The sequence below is a fragment of the Nyctereutes procyonoides genome, unplaced genomic scaffold (genome assembly GCF_905146905.1).
Source record: "Nyctereutes procyonoides isolate TBG_1078 unplaced genomic scaffold, NYPRO_anot_genome, whole genome shotgun sequence".
NCBI classification, from domain to species: domain Eukaryota; kingdom Metazoa; phylum Chordata; class Mammalia; order Carnivora; family Canidae; genus Nyctereutes; species Nyctereutes procyonoides.
The window spans coordinates 20342961-20370477 of record NW_026575140.1 but is presented as its reverse complement, the minus strand read 5'-3'; the positions used below and the strand labels follow the sequence as shown (position 1 = coordinate 20370477).

The 27517-nt window shown below is 43.8% G+C and overlaps 1 protein-coding gene across 1 annotated transcript in view; it reads right to left on the bottom strand.

Annotated features, from left to right (window-relative positions):
• Positions 1-27517, bottom strand: part of CDH13 (cadherin 13) — a 1004502-nt gene that overhangs the window by 148642 nt on the left and 828343 nt on the right. Inside the window, exon 8 of the mRNA XM_055304976.1 lies at positions 683-823. Within this exon, the coding sequence (XP_055160951.1) occupies positions 683-823 (141 nt within the window). The remainder of the gene's footprint in view (positions 1-682; positions 824-27517) is intronic.

Sequence of the window (27517 nt, the reverse complement as noted above, 5' to 3'; positions counted from 1 at the left end):
TAGCTCTGGCAGGGACGTCACAAAGAAACCATGGCATTAGCATATTTCCATCAGATGCATGGTGCAAATAACTTCCTAGTTTGGATACAAATTCAGAAACTGAATGTAATTTTGTGTACTCAGCCCATTCCAAAACGTTGCTCCATTGGAATAAATGGGGACCAGCAAACATGATCCATAATCATAAAAGCACAAGAGCCAAGAATAAATAATGGCTCTTCCGGACAAGCTAACTTGGTTGTTATTTATAAGCTCCTGGGCCACCTTGTTATTGCCGAGAAAATCTGCTTTACCTTCTCACTGCTGTTCCGTCTGGCCTCTCAATCTGTACTTGCTGAAAAAAATACTTATTGTTATGCTAAAATCACAATGGGACTCATATAACTCAGCGCTAAATAACACCCATAAAACTATGAAAATGGCACTTTGGCATTAAAAGTTATTTTCTTATGGACTTTAACAAGATTCAGTGCTTTTGTTCTCACAATGCTCTTTTCAGCTTTACATACACACAAAAGATACAAACAAGAAAAAATATGAAAGAGCAAAACAACACCCCCTCTCCCACAAGGAGGGTTTTGTTTTGCAAACTGGGAGCTAGCAGGGACTGCAGTACATGGAATTAATGCTGATCAGCAATCAGAGCTGTGACCAGCAGAGGTGGTGGGCGGTGGGCGTTTACCTCTTTCTTGGTGAATTTCGGAGAGTGATCATTTTTGTCATCGATCATGATTGTCGCTGTGGCCGTGCCTGTTAATCCAACATCCAGTCCAGCCATGTCTTGAGCCTCGATGATCAACTCATACTTGGGATTTTCCAGAGTCTGTACAGCAAAAACACAACAGACAAGATGGGATTTAGGTTTGGGCTGCCACCTGGGATAGGTGTCACGAGGGCTGCTCCATGCCCTCCTCCATTAGAGCAGGCATCTCACACCCACAGAGCTTGCACCTGTTTTGCATAACTGTGCCTTTGGAATCTCTCCAATACAAGACTGTCACGATTCATAGACTGGCCACAGTTGTTGGGATGGAATCTATTTTCTGTCCTTATTTAAAGGGGCATTCAGTACATTCCGGACTGTTTCAGGCTTTGGGCATACAATGAATATTTGATGTATATACCCATTTACGTCATTTCACAGTGATCTCATGAAACTGATGTATATTGGAGGTCAAGGATGATGATGAGATTGGGACAAAATGGCAGCTCTAGGAATTCACATTTACTGAACAACCTGATAGCCAGGCATTGGATACTGGATTTCGTACCTAATCTTTCCAACAAGTGTGTTAAGGTGCATTAATGGTTCCCATTTTACAGGTAAAAAAAAAAAAAATCCTAACTGAGGTTTAGAGTCATTTCTTTCATGTTATTTGTAGTCATTTTGTCTTTCACATTACGTTAAATTTGGAAAATGCATTTTAATCCATGAATATTTTGACAGCTATTCTGCTACCATGTTTAAACATTCAAAACAACTAACCAAATGGTCTTGATCCCAAGACTCATAAATAGCAACTCCTGCCTTTAAATTGTCTTTTGGGATGGATTTGCTTGTCTTGGGCAAAAGCACCCCATTCTTCTTCTGGTAAGGCAGCACTCCACATTTCCTTTGGGGATCTGCCCAACACTTATTCTTTGCCCATGTGGTTTGGGTTGGATTGCCATTCCCCAACCTCTACCCAGCCAATTTTTGGGACAAGCCCTAATTGGAAGGAGAAAGTAAGTGTATGCCATTCCAGGGGCATGGTGATGCTTCCAGGCGCAGGACCTGTGTTTGACATCTGGGAGAAGGAAGCTATGTGTCCCTGTGGTAAGAGCCTGGAAGCATTTGGCCTGGGAGCTATCCCATGACCACAGTTAGGGTGGGGTGAGGAAGTCCATCTGAGAATGAAGCCAATCTTCTGATAGAACTTAGACTTGAACTCTGGAGAAAAAGAAATGTTTTCCAGTGATTTCATTGGGTCACTTTATCATGCCATGCCTGAAGTCAGTCTTGCCTATGGACTTTTTAGCTAATTATGGCATTAATTTTCCTTATTTACTTAAACCATTTTAGAGTGTTTTCTTAATCACTCACAGAGTTCAAGTTGAATCACCTTCAATAACAAAAATAAACAGTCCTACCCACTGTAAATAGTCCTGCCGGTATGAAAACTTCAAAGGCTATTGCTTATACCAACCAATAATTAAGAAATAGCATGGGAAGCAAAAAACAAAAACACAGTGGGGATCTAGAATTTCCTTCTAAAGCCAAAAATTTACAGGTAAATTTTAATAGCTCAATGCTAGCTGTCCCCAAAACTTTCCAGTATTTTTAAAGGGTAGTTGTCTCCCTGGGGCATCTTTAATTGGTTGTTTCTTAACTAAAAGCTACTGAGCTACTAACTTAAGGAATAGGAGTTATGTTGTATGGTTTGGAAGGCTCTAAACTCTTCAATTTGAGAGAAGGAGTGGGATGCTGATACACTCCTTGGACAGGATTTTTCACAATATTTTCCACTCCCCAGCTCTATTGAAATATAGTCAACATATAATATTGTGTGAGTTTAAGGTGTACATATGATGGTTTGATACATGTATGTATTGTGAGCTTCATGGGGATGGAAGGTCACACAATTCTCCAACTGTTGAGTACAAACAGAATTTAATGCTGCATCTAGCTCCAGGTGATTCTGGCTGTGCCCAGTTCAGTTCCATCTACTCTCAAGCCAAAGCTGGAAAATCATCAGCTTAATGTTAGTGACTTTCTGCTTATCATCACCCACAAGTTGGATCGGATTTACTATTTGCCATAAATTCTGCAGCTGGACTGTATGAAACCAATAAATTGGTTCCATTTTCAAAATCTTTCCTGAGCGTCTCTGGACATATAACCATCAGGCAGGTCTAATTTCTTGTACAATATTTCTACTATTCTAATAAAACATTACATGATTTTGGAAGTATTGAGTCATAAAAATGAGAAATCATATGAGTTTTTCTGATATTGATGGGATCTTGGCAAATTCAATAGTGGTTTTCCCCATGTAGTGTTACTTACCAATATTATTCCCTAACATCATTTTAACGGTTGCATAAAATATAATCATATGCATAATTTATAATTTACTTCATCATCTTCTATTATTAGGACTTTAGGTTATTTCTAGTATTTAAAATTTTTTGACAATTTCAAATAACACTGTGGTGAACATCTTTATTCAAGAAGCTTTCAATATACTTTGACTATTTATTTTTTGAATGATAGATTCCAAGAACTAAGTCAAAGAGTACAAACATTTTAATGTTCTTTAGAGTTGACCATTGAACAATGCAGGGGTAAGGGGTTCCCAACTCCCATGCTGTTGAAAATGCATGTAACTTGACTCCCCAAAAAGCTAACTAGCAATAGCCTCCTATTGATTGGAAGCCTTACTGATAACATAAATAATCCATTACATATTTTATATATCATATAACATACTGTATTCTTACCATAAAGTAGGCTAGAAAAAAGAAAATGTTATTAAGAGAATCATAAGGAAGAGAAGATGCATACTTATTGTCATACTATAGTTACTGAAAGAAATCCATGTATAAACCACACCGTGCAAATCAGCGTTGTTCATGAGTGACCTGTATTTGTATTTCAGTACTGTTTACCTAGAAGACCTGACCAATTTTCCTATCAGTCCTGCCATAACATTTAGTTTAGGGCATGGCTTCTCCCTAAAAAACAGTTGACCCCCATGAAGTACGTTAGGGGTTGAGCATTGTTTTGGGATCACTATCTAACATGGCTGTGAATCCCTCCCCGCATTGCCCTGCCCTAACATGCAGTGCAGTTTACTGTGGACACACCTCACAGGAGAGCTTCAAACACAACTGTAGTGGACACGTGCTGCTCTGCTTTCCCAGTGTCCACTCCCTCTTCCCCTTGGACCTGTGCCATCATTCCTTTGGGGGCCTTACCCCTTCCTCACTCTCAGCATAGGTGGAATTCAGGTAGGGTTGACTCTATCTGTGATGGAGAGATGGTCATGTGGCTCAGGCCTGGACAATCAGGATCTCCCATTCCCATGATCTTATGATGAGCATGTAAACCAAGTTAGGCTACCCAGGACTGAAACTCAGTTCCAGGACATACTTCTTTTAATACGCTTAGGTAAAAGGAGTTCTCTTCCTGTTGGACTTGGAGGTGGTTGGACACAAACCTGGAGCCGGTAGTGGCCATTTGCAAGCATACAGAGAAAGTCAGCGTGAGGAAGAAGACAACACAGAACCACCCAGAGGCAGACACAGAATTCTTTCAACTTTATTCGAGTCATTTAATAGTGATCCTTGAGGGCAGAATTTCCCCCTCATATTTTGTAGGTTCTAGGAGCTAATAAATTTCTTCTTTCCCTAAGACATCTAAATTAAATATCCATGAGTAGCAACAAGGGAGTTTTGACTAATATTACAACTAATGCTGTGATCAATTATCTGGTTGTTTGCAAGAAAGTGTGAGAGCTATTGTATCACCCTACGGTATCACAATAGGCTCTTCACAACTGCATTCCAGTCATCTCATGCATACATTATTTTTCTGTTTCCCCTCCGTAGAAATATTTTTTTGGACCAGAGAGAGTTATTCTAATTTTTCCTTCATTAGTTTTTACATCCATTTTACTGGAAGTTATTAAACATCTAGTCTAAATATTGTGCTGGGTGCTGGGGATATAGGGATAGAAAACAGGGTCATTTCTTCAAGAAGCTGAGAGAAGTTTGAGTCAAGCACAAACATAGTCTCGAATAACAACAACAAAGTAAAGTCAGAGCTAAGCAGAGACATGTACAAATTCTTATGATAGCTCAAAGGAAGGATGCATTGGCTTAACTCTCTTGTAATTTAACAAATTTTATAAATAATTTAAAAAAATGAACCAGCCAATTCCCGTTTCCTGAAGTAAATAAAACTTTATGACTGCAATGATAAATAGATTGATTAACCTAGTAGAAAATTGATTAGACAATTAAGGACATAGATTGCATGGTTTGGGATGAGATACTCCCAAAGTCTCAATTTTCTGGCAAACTTATGGCTGCTATTAACACATGTCTTTATCATTGGAGAAATATCCAGTTTTGTAAGGAAGATAGAAACAATACTGTCATTTCTAGAGCAAAAGGTGAAGACTATCCTCCACCTTCCCCCAGCCTCATCTCTGAGAGGCAATTATCATTACTAGTTGTCTCCTTTTCATACACATCTCACATATGTGCGTGTGCACATGCACACACTTTAAACACACACATGTTTAAATAAATGATACCATCCACACAGCTGTGCAAGTTTTTCTGCTCTATCATGGCCATCCCCGGGCTTATGGGTGTGTCTGTTCTTTTTCACACCTGTATTTGAGCCAACTATCTGGACCCGCCACCCTACTGGATGGCCACTCATTGAGGTGTTTCCAAGTTTTCTTCCTTACAATCAACTCTTAAGATAAAAAGTCCACTGGCCTATCATATTTTGGGATATTTCTTTTCTGTGATCAACAGTATTGCTTTTCGATGACCCCTATAACAAAAACCAAACAACAGACAGTCAAAGCTGCCTCCTTTGCAAGGTAAAAGACTCAGAGAGAATGTCGCCTGAATCCCCTCCCTCTTGTGCAATGGGAAGAGCTTCTGCTCACTTCTGACCCACTTCCCCTGCCAGCTGAGCCTTCTCCAGGAAGTCTTCCATAAATCCCTAGCTCCTGTAGTCACTCCTACTTGAAGCATTCGTACATGTGTTCATTTCTGTACCACACAGCAGTCACTTGCCTTTGTTCCTCTGTTGGAAAAGACTTCTAAGCAGCCCACCGCTGCCCCATTCTCTAGGAAGGATCATTGATGTAGAGAAACAGGCCTTGGTGGCCATGTGTCATATCTGTCTCCCTCGCACTAGTTGACAGACCACACATAACTCCCTAAACATAGCTGGGACAATCAGATTCTGGAAATACAATGTGCAAAATAAAATGTGCACCAAATAAAATGTACAGTCGGGTACCAGGAAGAGAGAAGGCAGGGCAAACCCATTTGCCTCTCCCCATGCTACTCCCAGGCCCAGGAGAGGGATTTTGCTTTCTGGAGTGCTTTGGTAGGAAACTTCTCACCCTGATAGTTCTCTCTGCTCATGAGGAAGGCACCTGGCCTCTGGCATAGGAGACCTTCAGCTGTCCAGCTGTCCTGTCACTTGGTGGGTGAACTGAACAGAAGGTTGGAAGCCCCACTGTCCTCTCAAGACTAAGCTGCTGTATCTCAGGACAAGGATTTCACCTGATAATCTTGTGTTTATTTCTCTCCCCACTGGTTCAGGTCTCAGTGGGGACATGGGTGTGGTCACTCCAATAGAAAGAGTCTTTCAGGCTGAGTTAGGCTGAAGGTGCTGCTCTAACCAGAAAGACAGGAGCTGTGCCGCTGAGATCTGGGACTGTACTGCCTCCTACCTCCTACTCTTCCCTGCAACACACTCCAGGGTTTGCTCAGGAGAGCTTTTGGCGCCGAAGCCAGCCAGAATCAGTTTCCGTCACGTGCACCCGAAGGCACCTGGAGTGAAGCCAATGCTCCTTGTTCACCAAACCATATTTCTTTTGACTCCGGGGCATACAGCAAGGCTGTGAGATGAACTTATGGGACTGATTCTGGCCAATGGGACGCAGGCAGAAGTGATACTGGTATGGCCTCTAAATCTCCCATTTAGTCCTTCATGTTTTCCATTGCCCAGAAAGGAAGAAGCCTGGATCTCCAAATGACTATGTGGAGCAGAGCCACTTTTCCGGCCTGCTTCAGACTGTGATGTGAACAAGACACAAAACATTCTTCAGGTTTAAGGGAAGTGGATTGCAGTGCTTAGCCTACCCTGACTAATATGAAGGCTATGTTTCCTGTTGGGTTTTATTTTGAATGCTCATTTACTATCTCTCTATGTGGATGACAAAGTTTTCAAGGGCAAGGACCATGCTTTTGACCCCACCACCTAGCCAGTATGCAGCAAACAAGGTGGGCGATTTACTTTCATTACTGTTAATGATGATATATTACTGTTTCCCTGAACCAAATTATATCTCAGAGGTCTGAGCATATCAGTGGCATTTCCAAACCAGAGTCATTTATTCTCAGGGAATGGCTTATGCTTTGGGGAGCTCTAGCTCAAGGAGATAGGATTTTATTCTGACCAAGAAATGCACTGTGTCAAAACCGGGGAAATTAAATTGGCTGCTCTGATTTTATTTTAAGCTATTTGATCTGTAAGACATATTGAGGAGAGTCAAGCTGCTCTCTTGGTTTGAATCCTGCAGTCATGCACTTTGTTTTGCATCTGCTACTTTCTCTTGGGTATCTAGTAGCTACCACTTAATAGATAGCCCAGGAACAAAAAGAAGATGGCATATTTACAAGAAAAAGCCTTGGGTGTATCTCCATAGACACAGGCCAGGTTCACTGATCACACTGATTTAAAAACCAAACATTTTCTCTTGGAAAAAAAAAAAAAACAACAACCAGAATCAAGCCATGTTATTAAATATGGCACATAATCAATCACTGGACCCTTGATGTTTTACACAGCTCCAGTGACATCCATACGAGGATGCATTTAACGGAACATTTATCACTAATAACAAGTGTAATGGTAGCTGTGGGGGGAATCAACAAAGTAATGTTACATGGAGAAAGGTTTTGCCATTAACCCACACAGCACACCATCGTTCTGTTGCCTGGTCTTGAACATTGTCCACATCCTTCCTTATACTTTGTCCAGACTGGATTTCTTCCCATGATACCCCGCTTTTTCTCAATTTTGACGTTTCTACCTCTACTTCTTCAGCCTCATTCCTGTCCATTTACCCCTGGTCATTATTCTCTGCACTCTGCATTATTCAGCTCCATGAAGGCATTGACCTGACTGCAGAACAGAGTGGACCTTACTGCATAGCATTTAGGAAGCAGCTCTGCCACTTAGTGGCTGAGTCATCCGGTAAAGTTACTTAACTTGTTATTGACTCAGTTTTCCCACCTGTAAAATGAGGCGAGTAATAATACTTCTAGTGTAAGGGAGGATAAAAGTAGGTAACATAAAGTGCAAATCACGGAGGCTGGCATATATGTAAGTTCTCCATAGATGACTGCTGTTACTCTGCAGTAGAATCTTTGGAAAGTCTTTTAAAGGTGTAGCAAAAAATTGCATGTAGCCTCCAGGATCAGTCCAAAGACATTGGATGCTGCCACCAACCAGCAACTGGGTCCTTCCCAGTCAAACCTTTTGATGACACTGCAGATTGGGGGCAGACACATGGATTGCAGTTTTATGAGAGTCTATAAAGTGAATGACACAGCTGAGCTATGTCCAGACTCCTGAACACAGAAGCTGTGAGATAATAAATACTTACTGTTTGAAGTCATTACATTTTGGGGTAATTTGTTATTCAGCAATAAATAACCAATACGGTTTTTGCCCCTCAGCACTTACCACAGTCTGTAATATTCTTGTTTATTGATTTCTTGTTTATTGGCTGTCTTAACTCTGACCATTTGAGCTCCACGAGGTCAGGGACATTGTCATGTTTAGAGTTTTATCTCCCAGCTACTGATTCAGTACCTGGTACATCAGAGTTATGCAATAATTAGTCAATTCTAGATATGTTTTTCTAAACTAATGAATTACGAGAGTGATGTATCTATAATGCTTAACAACAGATCCTCCTGGTTTGTAGTGTTTGTCATTCTTGGTGGTTTAAATATACTCCTACTGTGGCTGATTTCAAACTACCAACAAGCTATCACTGATTGTATAGTATAAGTGATCCCTCCTTATCCACAGTTTTGATTTTTGTGGTTTCTGTTACTTGTGGTCCACCACAGTCAGGAATCAAATCATGGTGTCTGAAGGTCAAAAGCACCCCAATGCCACATTGAGTGTCTACATAATTCCCCTCACCCCCCTCTCATCAGGAGGCCTTTTATCATCTTGGATCATGGCCTGAAGAAGGATGAGTACAGTACAATAAGATATTTTGGGAGGGAGAGAGAGAGAGAAAACACAGTTACACGACTTATAGTATATTATTTTAACTGTTCTGTTATTTCATTATTGTTGTTAATCTCTTACTGTGCCTAATTTATAAATTAAACTCTATCATAGGTATATATGTACAGGAAAAAACATGGTCCCTATCAGGTTCAGCACGCTCTACGGTTTCAGGCACCCCCTGGGGGTCTTGGAACACATGCCTTGCAGGCAAGGAGAGACTACTGTGGATGCAGTCGGTTACTGTGAGCCCATGAGAGCTGCTCTATCTTGTCAATTGTGCTTTAGGAGTCAAGGAAGTCTGTCTTTTTCAATAAATCCCTCTGTCGTCTAACATTTAAGGCATTGTTGATGAGAAATCTTAACATGAGGTTTACAGTGAAGATGCAGTGGAATTCATTTATCTATTTATTCCTCAGCTTTGCCCAGGCCGAGCAGTGTAAGACTCCTTACAACGTGGCACCTGTTCAGGGATCACATTCTTCTCCAGGTTAGCCACACCTGACACCTGCTCTATAAATATTGCAAACAGATTGGCGAAAACATTATCTGAAGCAGAACGAGTTGTTGTCCGTCTGGAGTCTGATTTATTCACTCTGGCCACATAACACGGGGGATAGTTAGTCCATAAATCCAGCAGGAACCACATCCATTTCCGTGTAAAATGTGCCTTATTCCCAAGGCAGACAGAGAATGCCACACTTCCATCTTCCCAAGCAGGAGCATGTGTCTGATTGGCTTGTGTTTGTCCTTAGGCCTCCCTGCACCTCACTCCCCAGCGCTAATGTGAACATTCATGTTCTTGGCTGTCACCTGCTGTGTTTTCACTCCTGGCCGGGGTTTGCTGGTTGAGGAGACAGCAGAGCTCATTTCCCCAGATTTACTGGTTGCTGACAAAGCCAGCAGGGTGGGGAGGCGGTGGGGGGGAAATAAACACTGCCTCCTAGAAATATGCAGTTGGAATAACCGAAGTGATAGATTTCAGGTTGAGGGACACCAAAATCAAATAAAACATTTCCAGGAGGAGTGTACATCTTCCGATGTTACTGAGGAGTTACAGGAAATAAACGGCCAGTGGCATTCATAGCATACTTAGAAAAATCACCCACTTTAGACCCAAGATGGCAAATATCTGACATTCAGGTTGATTCCACTGAACCATTTATACAGCATCTACTAGGTTCAAGTAACTCTGCTAGGATACAGACCCTGCTTTTGGTGCATTCATATTCTAGATAAATAGACAAAAATCAAGTATGTAAGGTATGATGAGATAAGCATTATCCTAAGTGTGCCAATTAAAATCTATGAGAAGGGGGTCAGAACACAGGGTGCTTGGGAAGGCCACATAGAGGTTATTTACTTTACTAAACATTTACTGAGCACCTACTATGCATTAGACATTGTGCAAGATAGTAGTGACAAGAAAAGAGGGCCACATTGAGCACAAAATAATCCCCAGATAATTTCAGTAGAATGCAATGGGAGTAAAAAGAATACTGTGGTATCACACAGGAGGGGCTGCTTAACCTAGACGTGGGGTGGGGGCTGTTGAGGACCCATTCCTGCAGAAAAGAAGATCCCATTACAGCATTAGAAATGGGGTCTTGGGGCAGCCCTGGTGGCTCAGCGGTTTAGTGCTGCCTTCAGCCCAGGGCGTGATCCTGGAGACCCGGGATTGAGTCCCAAGTCAGGCTCTCTGCACAGAGCCTGCTTCTCCCTCTGCCTGTGTCTCTGCCTCTCTCTCTCTCTCTGTGTCTCTCATGAATAAACAAATAAAAATTTTTTAAAAAAGAAAAGAAATGGGGTCTTGATGTTTTAGTTTCTGTGTGAGAAAATGGGAGGCTCTTGATCTTAAATGCCATTAAATTCCATCATTCAGTAACAATGAAGGCTGATTCTGATTCTGGTCAGGACACTGTGGGAATACAGAATATAAAGTAGAACCCCCACCTTCAAAGAACTCATAGCTTCACCACAGAAAAAAACACGTACAAGCGGCTCCATGAAGCATCAGGTAGATGTGTGGAATGTGTCCTTGGTAGGTCCGTGTGTGAAAGGTCCACCTAGGAAGGCCTGTGGTGGCTTTTCAGGGGCTTGGGGTTCATGCAGGCTGGAGCTGAGCTTCGGAGGATGGGTGTGAGGGGAGAGCATTCAGAGAGGAAGGAGAGCCTGGGCAGCAGCACAGAGGTGGCCAGAGAGGACAGGGTCATTGGTAGGGTTGGAGTCAAGGTTTGTGAAGTCACGAGATAGACCCCGTTGGTTCTCACAGGTACCTTGGAGATCATCTGGTCCAGGCCCACCTTTAAAGCTCACAGTGAGCCCCACAGGTGGGGAAACAGAGTAAGAGTTTCCCAACAATTTCTTGGTTTTAGCTATTTGAGATAAGTAAGTACAGATCCCTAAAAGATGAAGTGAAATAAAATGTAAAGTGCCCTTTCTCTATGGTTTTTATATATTTCCACAATCCACTGTTTACTGCATTAGCCTCTTTCTTCTATCCTTCTGGGCCTGAATGGTCATGGAGACATTATGCCTGCTAATAGTAGGTGCTTAAGAAACATTGTCCGAGGGAATGCAAGCTGATGCAGAACTACCCTTCAATCCAGTAATTGCACTACTGGATATTTACCCCAAAGATACAAATGTAGTGATCTCAAGGGGCACTTGCATCCCAATGCTCATAGTAGCAATGTCCACAATAGCCAAACTATGGAAAGAGCCCAGATGAATGGATAAAAAGATGTGATATAAATTATATTATATATATTACATATATATATAATGGAATGCTACTGATCCATCAAAAAATAAATCTTGCCATTTGCAATGATGTGGATGGAACTAGAGGGTATTATGCTAAGTGAAATAAGTGAATCAGAGAAAGACTATTATCATATGATCTCACTCATATGTGGTATTTAAGAGACAAAACAGAGGATCAAAAGGAAGAGAGGGAAAAATAAAACAGGATGAAATCAAAGAGGGAGACAAACCATAAGAGACTCATAGCAAACAAACTGAGGGTTGCTGGAGGAGAGAGGAGTGAGAGGTTTGGGCAACTGGGTGATGGCCATTAAGGAGGGCACATGATGTAATGAACACTGGGTGTTATATAAGAGTGATGAATCACTGACTATCTCTGAAACCAATAATACATTATATGTTAATTGAGTTTAATAAAATAAAAAAAGACACATTGCCTGAGTCAGTGCTTCTTGAAGTTGCTTGTACCGGAATCCCCTGGTGGGCTCACTACAACAGATGTTTCAGCCCACTGCTACTGCTTATGACTCAGGAGGTCCAGGCTAAGGTCAAGGATGTGCATATCTGGGAAGTTTCTAGGTGAGGTTGATGCTGCTCATCTGAAGACCACACTTTGATGAGCACTGTCCGAATGAATATTTGCTGAAGGCAGGTCAACACATACTCTTACATAATTTACTTAAACCTACCTGTTTATGACACAATTTAAATGAAAAACAAGAAGAATTATTTGCTAAATGTTCTCTCTGACTGTGACTTTCTTCTTTTCTTCCCCCTTTCTAGAAAAAAACATACCCCCTTTAAGACACTGGAGAGCCTCTTCCAGCCGTCTTCTAGATGTCTCTATGTGGATGTCCTCTGTCAGCCTCCATGGCCCAATAACAGATCTCCTCATCTTCCCCTGCAACATGGCCTTTCCTCCTGGAGCCACAGCTCAAGCTGGCAACACTGGCTGTCCTCAGCCGTACCCGCTGCTTCCCACTTCAGACATCCGATGGGCGATGGGCAACTGCTGCTGATTTCGGTTCCACCCCCTTGCGAGGACTTCCCTATCACTGCTGCCATTGCATGACTTCCAGCCTGGCCCTTGGTCACATGAATTATTCCAGCAGCTCCCAGACTGGCCCCTCTGCTGCCTTCTGAATCACTCTTCAACCAAGCCAGCCAGAGTGAGCCAGGCTCAATCGCCAACTGACTGTAGGACTATCCTCAAAATGCTTCAGTGGCCCTTCAGTGGCTACAGGATAGTGGTCAAATTCCTCAAGCACAGAAGACACGCTTGTCACCCCTAACCTCCAGGGCTCCTCACTCACAGTTACATTCCTGTAACACCGGACTCTGTGCCATCCCCCAAGCTTGGGCTTCACCGCCCTACACCTTTGCATGCACTGTGCCCTCTGCCTGGGAGTCCTTCTCCACATGGTTTTCCTCCCTGGAAGGTACTTGCCCCAAATTGTCTAAACTTGGCTTGGATGTTGCTTCCCCCGTAAAGTTTTCCTGCTCTTCCCAGAGTTTATTTCTTCCTCTTCTGGACTAGCTCTACTTATACATCATAGTGAATATTTTCATCTTGGTTGACTCAGTGACACTTAAAGCAATTTCCTCTTCAAGTGTCTGTCTCTGTAATTATGCTGAGATGCTCAGTGTCAGGTTCATATGTCAAGCACGGTGCATGGTGGAAGTCAGCTCTAAATGCCATCCAGCTTTTGGCCCTAGAAGCTTTTATACCTTTTGTGGTAGGCAGAAGAATGGTCTCCAAAGATGTCCATGTCCTAATCCCTGGGACCTATGACTATGGTACCTCATGTGGCAAAAGGGACTTTGAAGATGTTATTTAGTAAAGGATTATCCTGAAGTGTCTAGGTGGTCCAAAATAATCACAAGCATCCTTGTAAGTGGGGGGCAGGAGGGTCAGCATCAGAGAGGAAGATGTGACAGTAGAAGGAGGGAGGGAGGAAGAGAAGGAGGAGAGAAATGTGAAGGCGCTACACTGCTGGCCTTTCAGACGGAGGAAGGGGCCATGAGCCCAGGAAAGCAGGTAGCCTCCAGAAGGTAGGAAAAGCAACGGGGCAGATTCTTCCCTAGAGCTTCCAGAAGGGACCAGCCTGCTGACACCTTGATTTTACCCCAGTGACACTCATTTTGGACTTCTGACTTCCAGAACTGAAAGATGATAAATATGTGTTTGAAGCCACAGAGTTTTGTGGTCATTTGTTGTGGCAGCCATGGGAAACGAATGCACCTTCTCTGGAGATGGCTCACCGAGCACGCCAGAGTCTTGAGATCCCCCGCCTCCAGCACCATCACCTGCACAGCAGCACCAGCTGCCACCTCCACTGCCTTCCCAGGACTTCCCACTTTCCCATAGCACACATTGTCTTTCCTCTGGAAACTATTTCCATTTTAATCCTTTGAAGTGTAATGTCAACCAGACTTTTCCCACAATATCTGTCTGCAGGAAAATGAAAATCCTCCCATCTACAAAGTGGCCAATACCAAATCCATTTATTAGAGAATCTTCTCTTCAATATATGTGTTTTCTAATATGTCAGCCACTTTTTTTCTGAGTATTCATTGGAGTTCTGCAATGGGGGTAAGGACCCCATCTCTGATTTTTCCTGCTGTATCCTCAGTTCCTGGCTGCTGAGACACTGAGGCCCCAAGAGTCTGTTTCTATAGGCAACTGGGTTATAAACTCTTTGCAAATGAACTGAATGAATTCCAAACCCCTCAGGGGAAAAAAAATCACACAGCCAGTTGGGTGCCTGGCACTCTCTGTTGATGTTTGATGAAGGGATGGTTATGCTGCTCACGATAGAGAAAACGTGACCTAAAAGGTGCTCTTCCAGCAGGACATGCTGGTCCAAAGGCAGGGCTTTTCCAACAAGGTTGGACAGGCTCAACTTGTCTCCAGGAGCCCTGGTGATGCAGAGCGGAGTAGCATGATGAGCCTCTCTAGCTTTTCTAGTCCTTCCGCCTTCCCCTCTGGAGAGACATTCCTGCCAAGGAGGTCTTTGCATTCTCTGGTCCTGGTGGGTTGGGCTCTCCTCAACCTCAGGATAGACACCCCACAGTGGCCCCCAGCCCCCGACTCAGCTCTTGGCTCTTCATGAGTCCTGGGGCATCTAAGATGGAAAGGGGATAACATGGTAAGATAACTGAATCCTCAGCAGTGAGGTTTAGATGGGAATGACCTTTCCAAAAAATAAAAAAAAAATAAGGCAGGGAGGGGACAAGAAAATGTTGCTCAGCTGAGCCTAGGAAACGAAGCTGGGGGTGTCTCAGGTGACCCTGGGGGGCCATACTGGCCACAGTATAATATCGGGAAACTGGTATTCCTATTGTTCACCAAGCACTCTCGGAAAGCAAATAGCTTTTCTTGGGTTTCGATTTATTACCATCTAAAATGCCATTCTCTAGATGGGTAATAAAAGATAATACATTTTATGGTGGCTCCTTATGTTAAGGTTTTACAAAATCTGTTATTAAATGATCTGCATAGAATCTAAATGAATCTTATGAGGTTACATGGAACAGAGCAAGGTGGGTTTTTCTCCCTCTGCTCTCCCCCAAATCCAGTGCAGAGAGGAGGGTAGCATTCTCGGCATGTTTTGTAATCACACAGCAGAAGGTAATGCTGTTAAGGTCAGATTAAAAATTGCGTTCTGCTGTGTAATCGGCTTCACAAAGTTACGTACTGGTCAAAACGTCCAGAAAATTCAATTACTGACTCCCAATGACAAAAGCGTGTGAGTCCACCCAGGGTTGGAGGCGGTTTCTAAAATTAGGTTCTAAATGTCTGCTACTTGGAGCATCGTCAGCTTCCCCACCTCTGACTGCTACCAGTCCCCTGCATGTTAATAGCCCCTGCCCATTAAAATTTCGGGCATTTAATGAGTCTCACCTCCTCCTCTTAGGAGATCTCCACTATCCCAGCGGGCCTCAGCTTTGTCAAGCCCCACCGCTCGTCCCCATTGTCACAGAACCCGCTCCCCTGCTCCCATTCAGATGTGATTTCCTGATCGAGTCTGCCATCCGGGGTTACTTTTAATCAGGATTGTGTGTTTTTCCTTAAATCAAATGCATTTTTATGCAAAGCTTACTTTGGTTTTGAGCTCTATAGCTGGTAATAATTCCAGGTGGCTTTCCAAACAAAGGAGCCCGCGCGAGAGGGTAATGAATCAGCACCGACACCCACCCACTCTACCTGTGGACAGGAAAGCAATTCAAGGCACCACTGTCATGCTGTCACTGGTTAGACTCTTTGAAAATAAATTGAACTAATTCTAAATCATCTGATGGGAGAAAAAAAAAATCACACAAGATGGATTCCAATTATGCCACTGCTTGTGATTCCAAAAGCAAATTCACATACCAGGGAGAAAAGGCAACAAGAATAACCCGGCCACAGATGATTCTGGAAGGCTCTCCTGTCGATTTCATGTCTGGCACAATCAGTCCTTTGGATCACCTTCCTTCCGCATTATTTGGACAAGACTGCCTCACGCCCTGTGATCCCCTGCCCTGTTCCCACGAGCAGCCCCTTTGTGATCTTGGCTCCATCGTTCATTTTGTTCTTGAAATTGTCTTGGCTCTGCGGACAGAAGCCAAGCCTAATAACACCCTTGAATGTTAGCTGAACAAGGAACAAGAGGTCAAATGGGAGGATTCACATTTGGTCTTGCCCTTCACTGGCTCAGCCTCTCAGATGGACAGAATGTTGATAAAGACAAGTGTGTTTTTCTTCACAAATAATAAAACCCACAAAATGCCCTTGGAGGACTCCATTCCATTTTATTTTTATTTTTTTAAAATCACAATAAATAGAGTTTCCGCATTCCCTCCAGTTCCTCTCCAGAGTTCTCAAAGTGGAGGAAAATTAAACTCTATTACCAGTCTCTTCAGGAAGGAATCCCAGGGCCTCAGGCACCGTCCAAAGGTGGGGGACAGACCTCAGCCCTGTGATGAGAAAGTACCTCTGTGTCCCATTCTTTCTCCTGGTGCTAACCCTCACCTATGCACTCCTGTGCTGTAGTCGGTGAGTATTCATTCCCATTCCTGACCAGTCCAGCTGAGTTCCACACAAACACTGTCATTTTTTTTTTTAAGATTATATTCATGAGAGACACACAGAGAGAGGCAGAGATATAGGCAGAGGGAGAAGCAGGCTCCTGGAAGCCCAATGTGGGACTCAATCCCAGCACCCCGGGATCACAACCTGAGCCAAAGGCAGACGCTCAACCACTGAGCCACCCAGGTGTCTGACCCTCTGTCATGATGATAAACATGGCTACCTCTGGAGAGCATTTACTATATGCTGGAAATGGTGCTCAACTGTTTGTGTGAATGACCTCAATGACCTCAGTTGATCCTCATGACTCCCTGTCCCTGCCCCCCCCCCCAAAGCCTGCAAAGGTTATTGCTCCCACTGTACAGGTGAAGAATTTTGTTGCCTCAACTCACACAGTGGAGCTGGGTTTGGAAGCCAAGTTCCTTGGGTCCAGTCTACACTTCAAACTGCTACACTCTGAAGTCTACTCATTATCTGCATGGTAGTCCAAAGCCTTCCTTAGTGGTAGCCTAAGGATCCCCTATGGGGACCCATTTTGCAGCCATTCACACCAGCCTGTATCAGTTGGGTGTAGGACTGAAGCTTATTTTGGGTATGTCGCCAGTTATGGGCAGCTCTTTGAACAATCTCTCCCAAGTCTCTAAAGGTCTGCCTTCCTGGAGACCCCATTTATTCACATGGCTTCAGGTCTACCTGCCCTCACCTATTCTGACAGCTTCAATGACCACCTGTCTCCTTTATGTTCAAATCTCTCCTAATTCCCAGGTCCACACTTCTAACTGCTTGCTTGACATTTCTACCCAAATGCTTCACAAGCACGGCAAACACAGCGCGTCCCAAAGCAAACTCAATACCTTCTGAGTCAAGCACACTCCTTTCCAGTCCTGTTAGTGGTGTCACTCTCCACGTAGGCGACCGACCTGGAGCCGCCTGGAGTCCTCTCTCCTCCCCGCCCTTTCCACCTGGCTGGTTCTCTCTTGAAAAAGACTCTCCTATCATACCAGTCTGCTCACGATTCCTACTGCCTTTGTCTCAGTTTTGGTGATGGTCATGTCTCACCCTGTTACTATTGCCTGAGATAAGTAGAATACAAACTTGGAGCAATTCGGGATGGGGTTAGAGCATGCACGAATGTCAAAAGAGGGCTTGGGTTACCAGCATCACACCACCGAGGGAGGAAGGCCCACCCAGGCCTGGGTGGGGTTGTAACCACTCCTCAGCCAGCAAAAGATTTCTCAGGCTGGCTTCCCATGTGCAAAACACTGGCACCAGGGAATCCACACATCGGATGACTGCCTCCTACAGAAGCCCTTGGATGCTGTTTGAGGCGTATGTAGGGGGTCCATTCACTGCACTTTTTCATAGACTCTGTTCCCTTTGCCCAGAATGCAATTCTCTACATCAGACTTGGCCAACTTCTACTCTCCTCAAATGCCCATCACAACCATCACTTTCTCTTTGCAGCCTTGCTGGAATCTCCAGAGCAGACCGCAGGGCTCTTTACACAGCTTCTTTGTAGCACACATCACACTGTGTCACAATAAACCACAGATCTCTGTCCCTCCCGCCCCGCTGTGAGATGCTTGGAGGTAGGAGTTGTGTTTTAATGATTTGTTTCTGCTCGCTCACAGCAGAGTGAAAATAGTGTGGATTTTAAAGCCAAAATAAAGAGACAAATTTCAGGTCTGCTCTGTAACAACCGTGTGACTGTGGACAAATCACATCCTCTGATGCCCCAGATCTCCTGGGTCTGCAAAAGGATGTCGTCTTAGCTTGTCTCTAGGTCTGCTGTGAGGATGGAATGGGGTAACTCCTAAGCACCCCTGATCCTGTGACCTGCTGGGAAGGGTGAACTTAGCAAGGGAAATCTGTCATTACAGTAAAAAGCATAGAATAGATGCTCAATAAATCCCGGACGGTAACAGAATCTTTTAAATCAAAACAACGAAAAATGGTGGCTCCTCAAACTGAAACCAGAGTTTTTCTATGGCCCAGTGTGTTGAACGGTGGCCCCCATAAAGATGCATCCAAATTCTGATCCCCAGTACCTGCGAATGTGACCTTATTTAGAAAAAGGATCTTTGCCGATGTAACTGAGTTAAGAATCTCAGGAGATCATTTGGGATTAACTGGGTGGGTCCTAAATCCATTGATAAGTGTCCTTCTAAGATACAGAAGAGAAGACACAGACACAGAGGAGAAAGTCACGTAAAGACAGAGGCAGTACTTGGAACTATGGTACCACAGCCAAGGAACATCTGGAACCACGGGAGCCAGAGGAGGCAGGAAGGATTCTCTTCCTAAACCTCCAGAGGGAACGTAGTCCTGCTGGAATCTTGATTTAGGGCTTCTTGTCTCCAGGACTGAGAAAGACTAAATTTCTGTCATATTAAGCCACCCAGTACTTTGTTACAGCTTGGGTAAGGCTTGACTGTGCTGAACACACTCAGGGGAAGAAAGTTCCTGAGCATTGCAACTTTGTACGTGGTTATACAGCTTGCACCCAGAATGTCTGCAGTGGAGTGCTGTCTCCTCCCTACACACATTTCTTTATTTTTTTCAAAAGATTTTATTTATTTATTTATTTATTTATTTATTTATTTATTTATTTGTTTTAATTTTTTTTAAATTTTTATTTATTTATGATAGTCACACACACACACACAGAGAGAGAGAGAGAGAGAGAGAGAGAGGCAGAGACACAGGCAGAGGGAGAAGCAGGCTCCATGCACCGGGAGCCCGACATGGGATTTGATCCCGGGTCTCCAGGATCGCGCCCTGGGCCAAAGGCAGGCGCTAAACCGCTGCGCCACCCAGGGATCCCTATTTATCTATCTATCTATCTATCTATCTATCTATCTATCTATCTATCATACACAGAGAGAGAATAAGTACAAGCAGAGAGAACCAAGACAAGAGTCACAAAGATCCTCTCTTCCCTGGGCTGACATTTTAGATGAGGAGATAGATTGCAGATCAACAGAGATGACTGTTACAGGTGGGGGTGGGGGGGCGGTGAATTAAAGAAGAATTGAGAATTCTGGGGTGACAGTTTTAAATAAGGTGGCCTGAGGAGATCACATCTGATTCCAGTCATGAAGGAAAAAAGGAGGCATGTGGATGTCCTGGGAAAGAGTGATTCAGGCAGGTGAACTAGGCAAGTGCAAAGGTCCTGAGGCAGGGGCACGCACGTTGGATGTTAAAGCCCAAACTATTGAAGAGACACTGAAAGTAAATCCTGAGAACTGATTTCTGACATTCTTAATATTCCACTCTATTGATGTGCAAGGCAGCGAGAAGCTGTGGAAAATGGGAACAAATACTGTGCTGTACTTTTGGGTAAGTGATTCAATGGTAAGTTTTGCAAGGGCAGAGGCCACACTTGCCTTCCAAACATCCTGTATTCATTTGTTGGACAAATGAACACATGTAGCCGTGATATTTGTAAAGACAAAAAATATTTTCATCGTTTCAAAAGAAAAAAATAAAAAGCATGTGTTCCCTTCAATACCAGCTGAAATATAATCAGCCCATGCTATGTGACAGATCTAAAAATCAAAGGCTGGGATTTTAACAATATAAAAGTATTTTTAAAAATAAACAGAATAAACGGCTCCATGGACGGGGAATGTGTTTTTCTTTCTTTTGCAAATACTGACTCTGAGGAGCAGAGATCTGCTATCTAACGGGGATGCTCAGCGTTGCTCTTGGGCCTGGCAAGCAACGCAAAACATCTGGCGGCTCTTGAACTTCTTATCTTGATCCCCTCCAATAACACGGCACTTACAGAAGAGAGCGTGAAAGGAATGATGAGGTCAGGAAATGGACAAAAACGATCTTAGGTTCAGGACGATCCTGGACCAAATTTGTCAATTACCAAGTTGGCCGATTTCTTACATTGTCCCCACATCTGTTCTCTGTTTCCACTCTTACTACTCCTCCATTGGTTCAGGGCACAAAAGACAGCCTCTGTGCTCTCCCCGGGTCCCATCTCACCATCTCAAGTATATTTTCATTAAAATGATTTCCTAACAATCACCCCTGACAGCTCTGCTTCTTGACTCTAACCACCCTGCCCCCTCCTCCCGGGGCTCCCTGCTGCTGCCAGGACTCTGTGTGCACTCTGTGGGGTGCATGCATCACAGGCCCTTGGAGATTTGCCCCCCCTGCTCGCACTTTCTCACCTTATCTTCCCTCATCCACTTTCTGCTGGTGCTGCTTAATCACAGCGCATGGTTTTCAAACCCGCCAGATTCCCTCCACCTCCAGGCCTTGGCAAACAGCCTTCCCTCTGCCTGGGACAGCCTCCACCCACGTGGCCCTGGGATGCAAGCACCTCCCCACCGTTTACATCTGAGCCACCGTGTGGCTCTTCTGTGAAGCCTGTCCTGATTCTTCCACCACGTATAATGGGGAGTCCACTTTTCTACACTCACGCTGTGCCTCCTGCAGGCTTACGTTCAATGCACTACCCACCTTATCACAGCTGCACAGCTGCTCCCTACTTGCTTGGGATGTTCTGAAGGTCTGTGTATCTATGCACCTCCTGGACACGATTGGCACCTAACATGTACTCAGAACGAATGACAAGGTATAAAGTTAGCCTTAGGAAGGCTCTTCTCTTGGTGATTCAGAGTCCCCTGGACCAGCCAGGGTCCCCCCTATGGCTGAGGTCATAATATAGAGGCAGAGTGGAGACGGTGGCCTTTAGAATCAGACAGCGCGGGACACAGCTCTGCTCCCCACCCTCACTGCCTGTGCGGGTCTGGACAAACCTTCCTCGGCTTCCAGGGTCTCCTCTGAAAACAGGCTGATGACTGCTGGCCCCTCCATCTCTCCAAACCACACCTGTCCTTGAAAGCTCAGTACAAACTTCCCTTCCTGCTGGGAAAGGCTTCCCTCCTTCCTGCTGTAGGATGTCTGCTTTTGAACACTCATGACAATGTTTGTATGTCTGTCACGTGTGTCTCTTCCCCTGCAAAATACTGCAGCCTGGGACCTTCAAAGATTACTTCCATTCCAACCAGCCCAGAAGGTGTGGCATGCCTGTGTAGCCACGTCCCCTCAACAGAGCCCTCCATCAGCCAGACCTTCACTGTAGGGTCTGCACCCTGGAATCCTAAGCTTCATTCAGGAAAATGGCTGGTGGCTATGAGAAATGGATGATTCTATAGGGTCTGAGTGAGTCAGGAATGGTTGGACCTTCTTACCTGCCGAGGAATGGCTGGGGCATCCTCACAGGTGCATCATTTCAACACCCTCATGATACTGTGAGAAAAAGACTCACTCAGATCCACCGAGCATAGCTCTCTGCAGCATCGAAGACTGCTGCTGTGTAAGCCGGAGGCACCCACATTAAAAATAAATGCTTAGTCGGGGAATATTTAATGGTACGGAAAATGTTTCTATTACATTGTCGAGAGGAAAAAAACAGAGTATGAAATTGTATGAACACTGAGATCCCATTTTTGTAAAATATGTGTTTATATATATACACACAATTTTTAAATAGAGCAGTAGAATTATGCACATCGAGATATTAACAGCAATTATCTGAATGGTGCGGTTATGCAATTTCTATTTCATCCTGTGTCCTTTCCTAATTTTCTAATTTTTTACAATAAACATATATTGCTTTGTGGTCAAAACAAGAGCAAATGTTATTAGCGGAACTAAAATGTAGGAGCTGGAGTGTTTAGACGTGTCCATGTGATTTTGATGGGGATGTGTCACAAGGTGTGTGGTTCCAGGTGTGGTCCCTCACCCCTCTCTCCTCCTCGCCCCCATGCACCAGTACAAACCCCTGAGAGTGGAGTCCCAGGCCCTGCCTGAAGGCAGACAACCACTTCCTTGAACCAAGATGTGATGGCCATTAGTAAATCCGGTGGGGGCATCTGCGAGGACCTCCCATTACAATAGAAGAATGTGCTAAATAAGGAACACACGCCTCTCATTGGCTCTCTAAATGTCAGTGTGCAGGTCCGCACATTTATATGTCGGTGCAGCACCGACTTCTCCAGAGAGCCAGGCCCGGCAGCTGGCTGGGGTGTGAACCACGAATTGACTAAATGTTAATTGGCACCAAGGTGTGACATGGGGGTCCTTAAAGACCTATGCTGAGAAACTTCATTTTTCCCTTTCCCTCTGTTATTTCCTTTGACATGGCCACCCATAAACTACGATGGGGAACCTGGTCAGTGAGCACAGGAGGGCAGGGCTCTTTAACTCTTCTGTACTCAAGACATTCATTATCCATCCAGATGCACCATGATGTCTAAAGTTTGAATGGAAATGAAAACCTGCAGCCCATCAGCAGGCTGAGTCCAAATACCCAGGCATGCAGAGAGATAGAAGTTGGTGAGCAGATATGGGAGTACTTGATTGTTTTGTCCACAAATGCCACATAAATGTCTGTCACTAGATTTATCAGCTGTTTTGTCATTTGAAATACTTGAAGTGGACATTACCAATAAGGGGAAAGATAACCTACAAAATGGGAGACGATGTTGGCAGTCATGTTATCTGATGAGAGTCTACAATCCAGAATATATACAAAGCATTTACAACTCAACAACAAAAGATACACGGTCCAAATAAAATATAGGCAAAGGACTGAAATAGATATTCCTACAAGAGGATAGACAAATGGCCAATGAGCATGTGAAAAGATGCTCAGTAGCAATGGTCACTCGGGAAATGCAAATCAACCACAGTAAGGTGCTACTTCACACCCATTAGGATGGCTTTAATTTAAACAAAAAAGAGGAAAATAAGTGTGGGTGAGGAAGTGGAGAAATTGGAAACCTCATACATTGCTGGTGGGAATGTAACACGGTGCAGCCACTGTGGAAGTTTGGTGGTGCCTTAAAATGGTTAACATAGAATTACTACATCACCCAGCAATTCCACTCCTGGGTATGTACTCAAAGTATTGAAAATGGGTTTTTAAGCAAGTACCTGTACACAAATGTTCATAGCAGTACTATTCACAATAGCCAAAAGGTAAGAAGAGCCCAAATGTCCATCACTGAATGAATGCATAAACACAACGGGATGTATTCATACGATGGAATATGAGTCAGTCATAAAAAGAATATAACACTCATTATGCTACCAGGTGAATGAGACTTGCAAACACTAAGATGAGAAAAAGAAGCTGGACACTAAATGCCACATATTGTATGGTTCTCTTTATAAGAAGCATCTAGAATAGATGGATCCATAGAGATAGAATACAGACCAGTGGTTGCTAGGAGGGGGGTAGGGAGAGATTGCTTAACGGGTCTGGATATCTTCACCTTCTTCCCTTTGGGAGGATGGAGATGACTGAAACCAGACAGAGTGATGGTTGCACAATGCTGTGAATGTACTAAATTCCATTGAATTGCTCACTTTAACATAGTTTTATTTCATCTCAATAAAAAAGACTCTAAAGTGCCCACTATGTGCTAGCTGCTGGGGCTCTGAAGGCGAGTAAGACAGTCGCTCCTACGTAGACTCTAGTCCAGGGTGGGGGCATGGATATTAGTCACACATATTTGTGCTATGTTCTAACTGTGTGGAATGAGAGATGAAGGAAAGGCTCAGGGGGCTGTGGAAGCATCCCTTTAAGGTAGGCTTCTTTCAGAGGTGAGGAAGGCTTCTCAAGGAATTAACGATTGAGCTGAAATCTGAAAGAAGATCCAGAGATGATTAGAGGAATAGGATGGTGTGGGTGGGGATGACATTCCAGGCTGAGAAAAGTATGTGCAAGGGCCCTGTGGCAGGAGTGTGTGAGGAGCAGGAGGAGCAGCCCATGCAGCTGAAGGGGGAGGGAGCGGGGTGTGAGCGGCAGACTGGAAGACTCATGGATGGGCCTGGAGTGGTCTCCTGAGAGAAACAGGACTCCCATGGGAGTGTTTTAAGGAGGATGCTGACATGATAAGATCATTCTGGTTGTAGTGTTTTTGTTTTTTTGTGTAACAGCTTTCTTGAGATATAGTTCACATATCACACAATTCACTCCTTTAAAGTATGTGATTCAACAGTTTTTAGTATTCTTACAGAATTGGGCCACCATCACCACAATCAATTTTAAGTCATTTTCAGCAGCTCACAGATGAAGCCACATTCATTAGCAGTTTCCTTGCAGGGGTTTCCTGTGGCTGGCACAAGGAGTTGCAACCTGACTGGCTTATGCCAACAGACGTTTCTTGCCTCACAGTACTTCATTTTATGGCCAACTCACATTCCACTGTACGGACATACCTCATATATCCATTCACCAGCAGATGGACTTAGGTTTGCTTCTATTTTGTGACTGTTAATGCTACTATGAACACTCATGTACAAGTGTTTGTGTGGACTTATGTTTTCATTTCTCTTGTGTATATACTTTGGAGTGGAATTTCTAGGTCATATTATTTGTCTTTTTTTTTTTGATGTAGGTATTTGAACTGATCCTTTTAAAAATTATTCTTCATGGGTTGGGTTTTATAGCTGGAATTCATGGGTATCTCAGGGTGCATTTGACCCCAGTTGTATGTGAAATTATGCTTCTACTTTTGTTGTTTTCTGGGAGTATGGTACATTGGATTCTTATCAGTGTCTGACGTGCCTTGGTCATGGTCTGGGAAGTTGTCATGAAGGTGGGGGTAGTGGAGACGGAACCTGTATGTCAACACCTACCATAAATCATGGGCACTAAATGCAACTTCCAACACATAGATGAGGACACCAAGGATGTGAGGGCTCGAGACCCTGTAGCTGGAAGGTGGTGAGGTCAAGGTGGGAGCCCTGGTCTGACCTCAGAGCAGCCATACACAGTTGACCAAACAAATGAGTGAGTTGAATTGACAAATGACTACAGTAATTAAATAAACCTGGTCTTTTTGCCCTTAAAGAATATGTTGTAGTGATAAGAAAAGAGCCACATCAAAAAAAAAAAAATGTAGCCTTATGTATGAACTTTGGAATTCCTTCTGCCTTTGCTTTTTGTTTTTATTTTTGCACTTTTAAAACATTAGATAGGGTTCTATTTATGCAGCCAATCAGATGAAGTACAACAGTGCACCATGCTCTGTGCGGAGCAGGATCCTGAGGGTGCACCTGGACTCAAAGGGTGAGAGTGCCACAATTGATTACTGATGTCTAGGACAGGGGCAGGAAGGGACAGAGAGAGTCACCAGTCTCCTTCCTCCAGTGATTTTCTGCCCTTCCAGAAATTCAATGGTCATCTCCATGCTGATAGATGGCTGGTCTGGGTCTTTTGCTGAACTAATGCAAGTCCTGACCCACTAAATTCTAACCATGCTGAGCTGAGCCACACCCATGGGCACTAAATCCAAGGGTCTAAGCCATTTAAGAAATATGCATGTTGATGGAAGCTATGTAATCGGTGCCTAGACATACTCCAACCTTCTCCTCTACCTCTCCAAATTCAATGATTCAAGGTTCTTTCAGTGTCTAAATCTTTTTTATTCTTTAAATTTCTCAGCAGCTCAGCAATGTGTCACTGCATTGTGCAGTCATAAAAATAATATTAATGTTACGTGGTGCGAGACGGTGCTCATACTACATTCCGTGGATGAAAAATATTGAGTGTGTCAACATGTTCAAGGCCTAAGAAGAGAGCTTCATCATTCAGCCTGCAGTCTCTGTGAGCACTGTATACATTTCAATTCTTTATGTGTGAAACTTAATGAGTTTGGATTCTTTGCCTCATTGGTCATAGTGCTAGGAAATAAAACAAGGGGAAAAGGCATAACTTTCCCACATTTAAACTTTAAATGCATCAAATCCTTAAAACAAACTAAACAGAAATGATTACTGAAATTTATAGGAGAAGTGATGTATGATTCGAATTTCCACAGCGTATTTTGGGTCTGTTGCAGATTCTTCCAAATCAGGAATGCCATGTTTGGCTATTCCTCTGTCTGTATCCCGGAAGAACCCAGAATAACACAAAGCAGCTGATGAGCTAAGGTTAGAATATTCAGTTCAATGGAACAGGGGTTTATTGAGGTCCCAGGAGGTGCCAGGCCCCGTGTTTGGTGCTGGGGGCTCCAGAGATGAAGCAGACACAGATGCTGTGTCCATCCAGGTGAGGCGAGATAGTTCAGGAGGGATAGCAGGAGAAGAATGGAAGAAAATTTTAGGAAATGAAATAAAAGATCTACTGTTCAGTTAGGATAATGATGGTGATTATGAAGATAGATAACTTTTATTGATCCCTGAAGGTGTGCTAGGCTTTGTGAATTGTCTGGCTATTTTCCCATTTGACCCTCACTGCATCCTGTGATGTGGATATCACCACCACACACACCCGTCTCACAGAGGAGAACACAGCAGCTCGGGAATGTGACATGCCTCCTCCAAATCATTCCAAAAGGAGGAGGTGACAGCGTGAGGATCTGTGCCCAGTTCAACTCCAAAGATAGTATGTGTGTTCCATGAGGCAGGTGAGGGGACCGAGGGGTCGATGTGGTCCGCCACTTCTGGCACAGGGACACAGGTCCACACACACTTGAGCAATCGTGAGATCAGAATGAAAAGACAAAGCAGGTTGGGGAGATAAGAGAGAAGCTAATTTAAGGATGAGCAAACATTGAGAAGAAAGAACTTTACCCTGTTCTCTGTGCCAATGGGGCACAACGGAT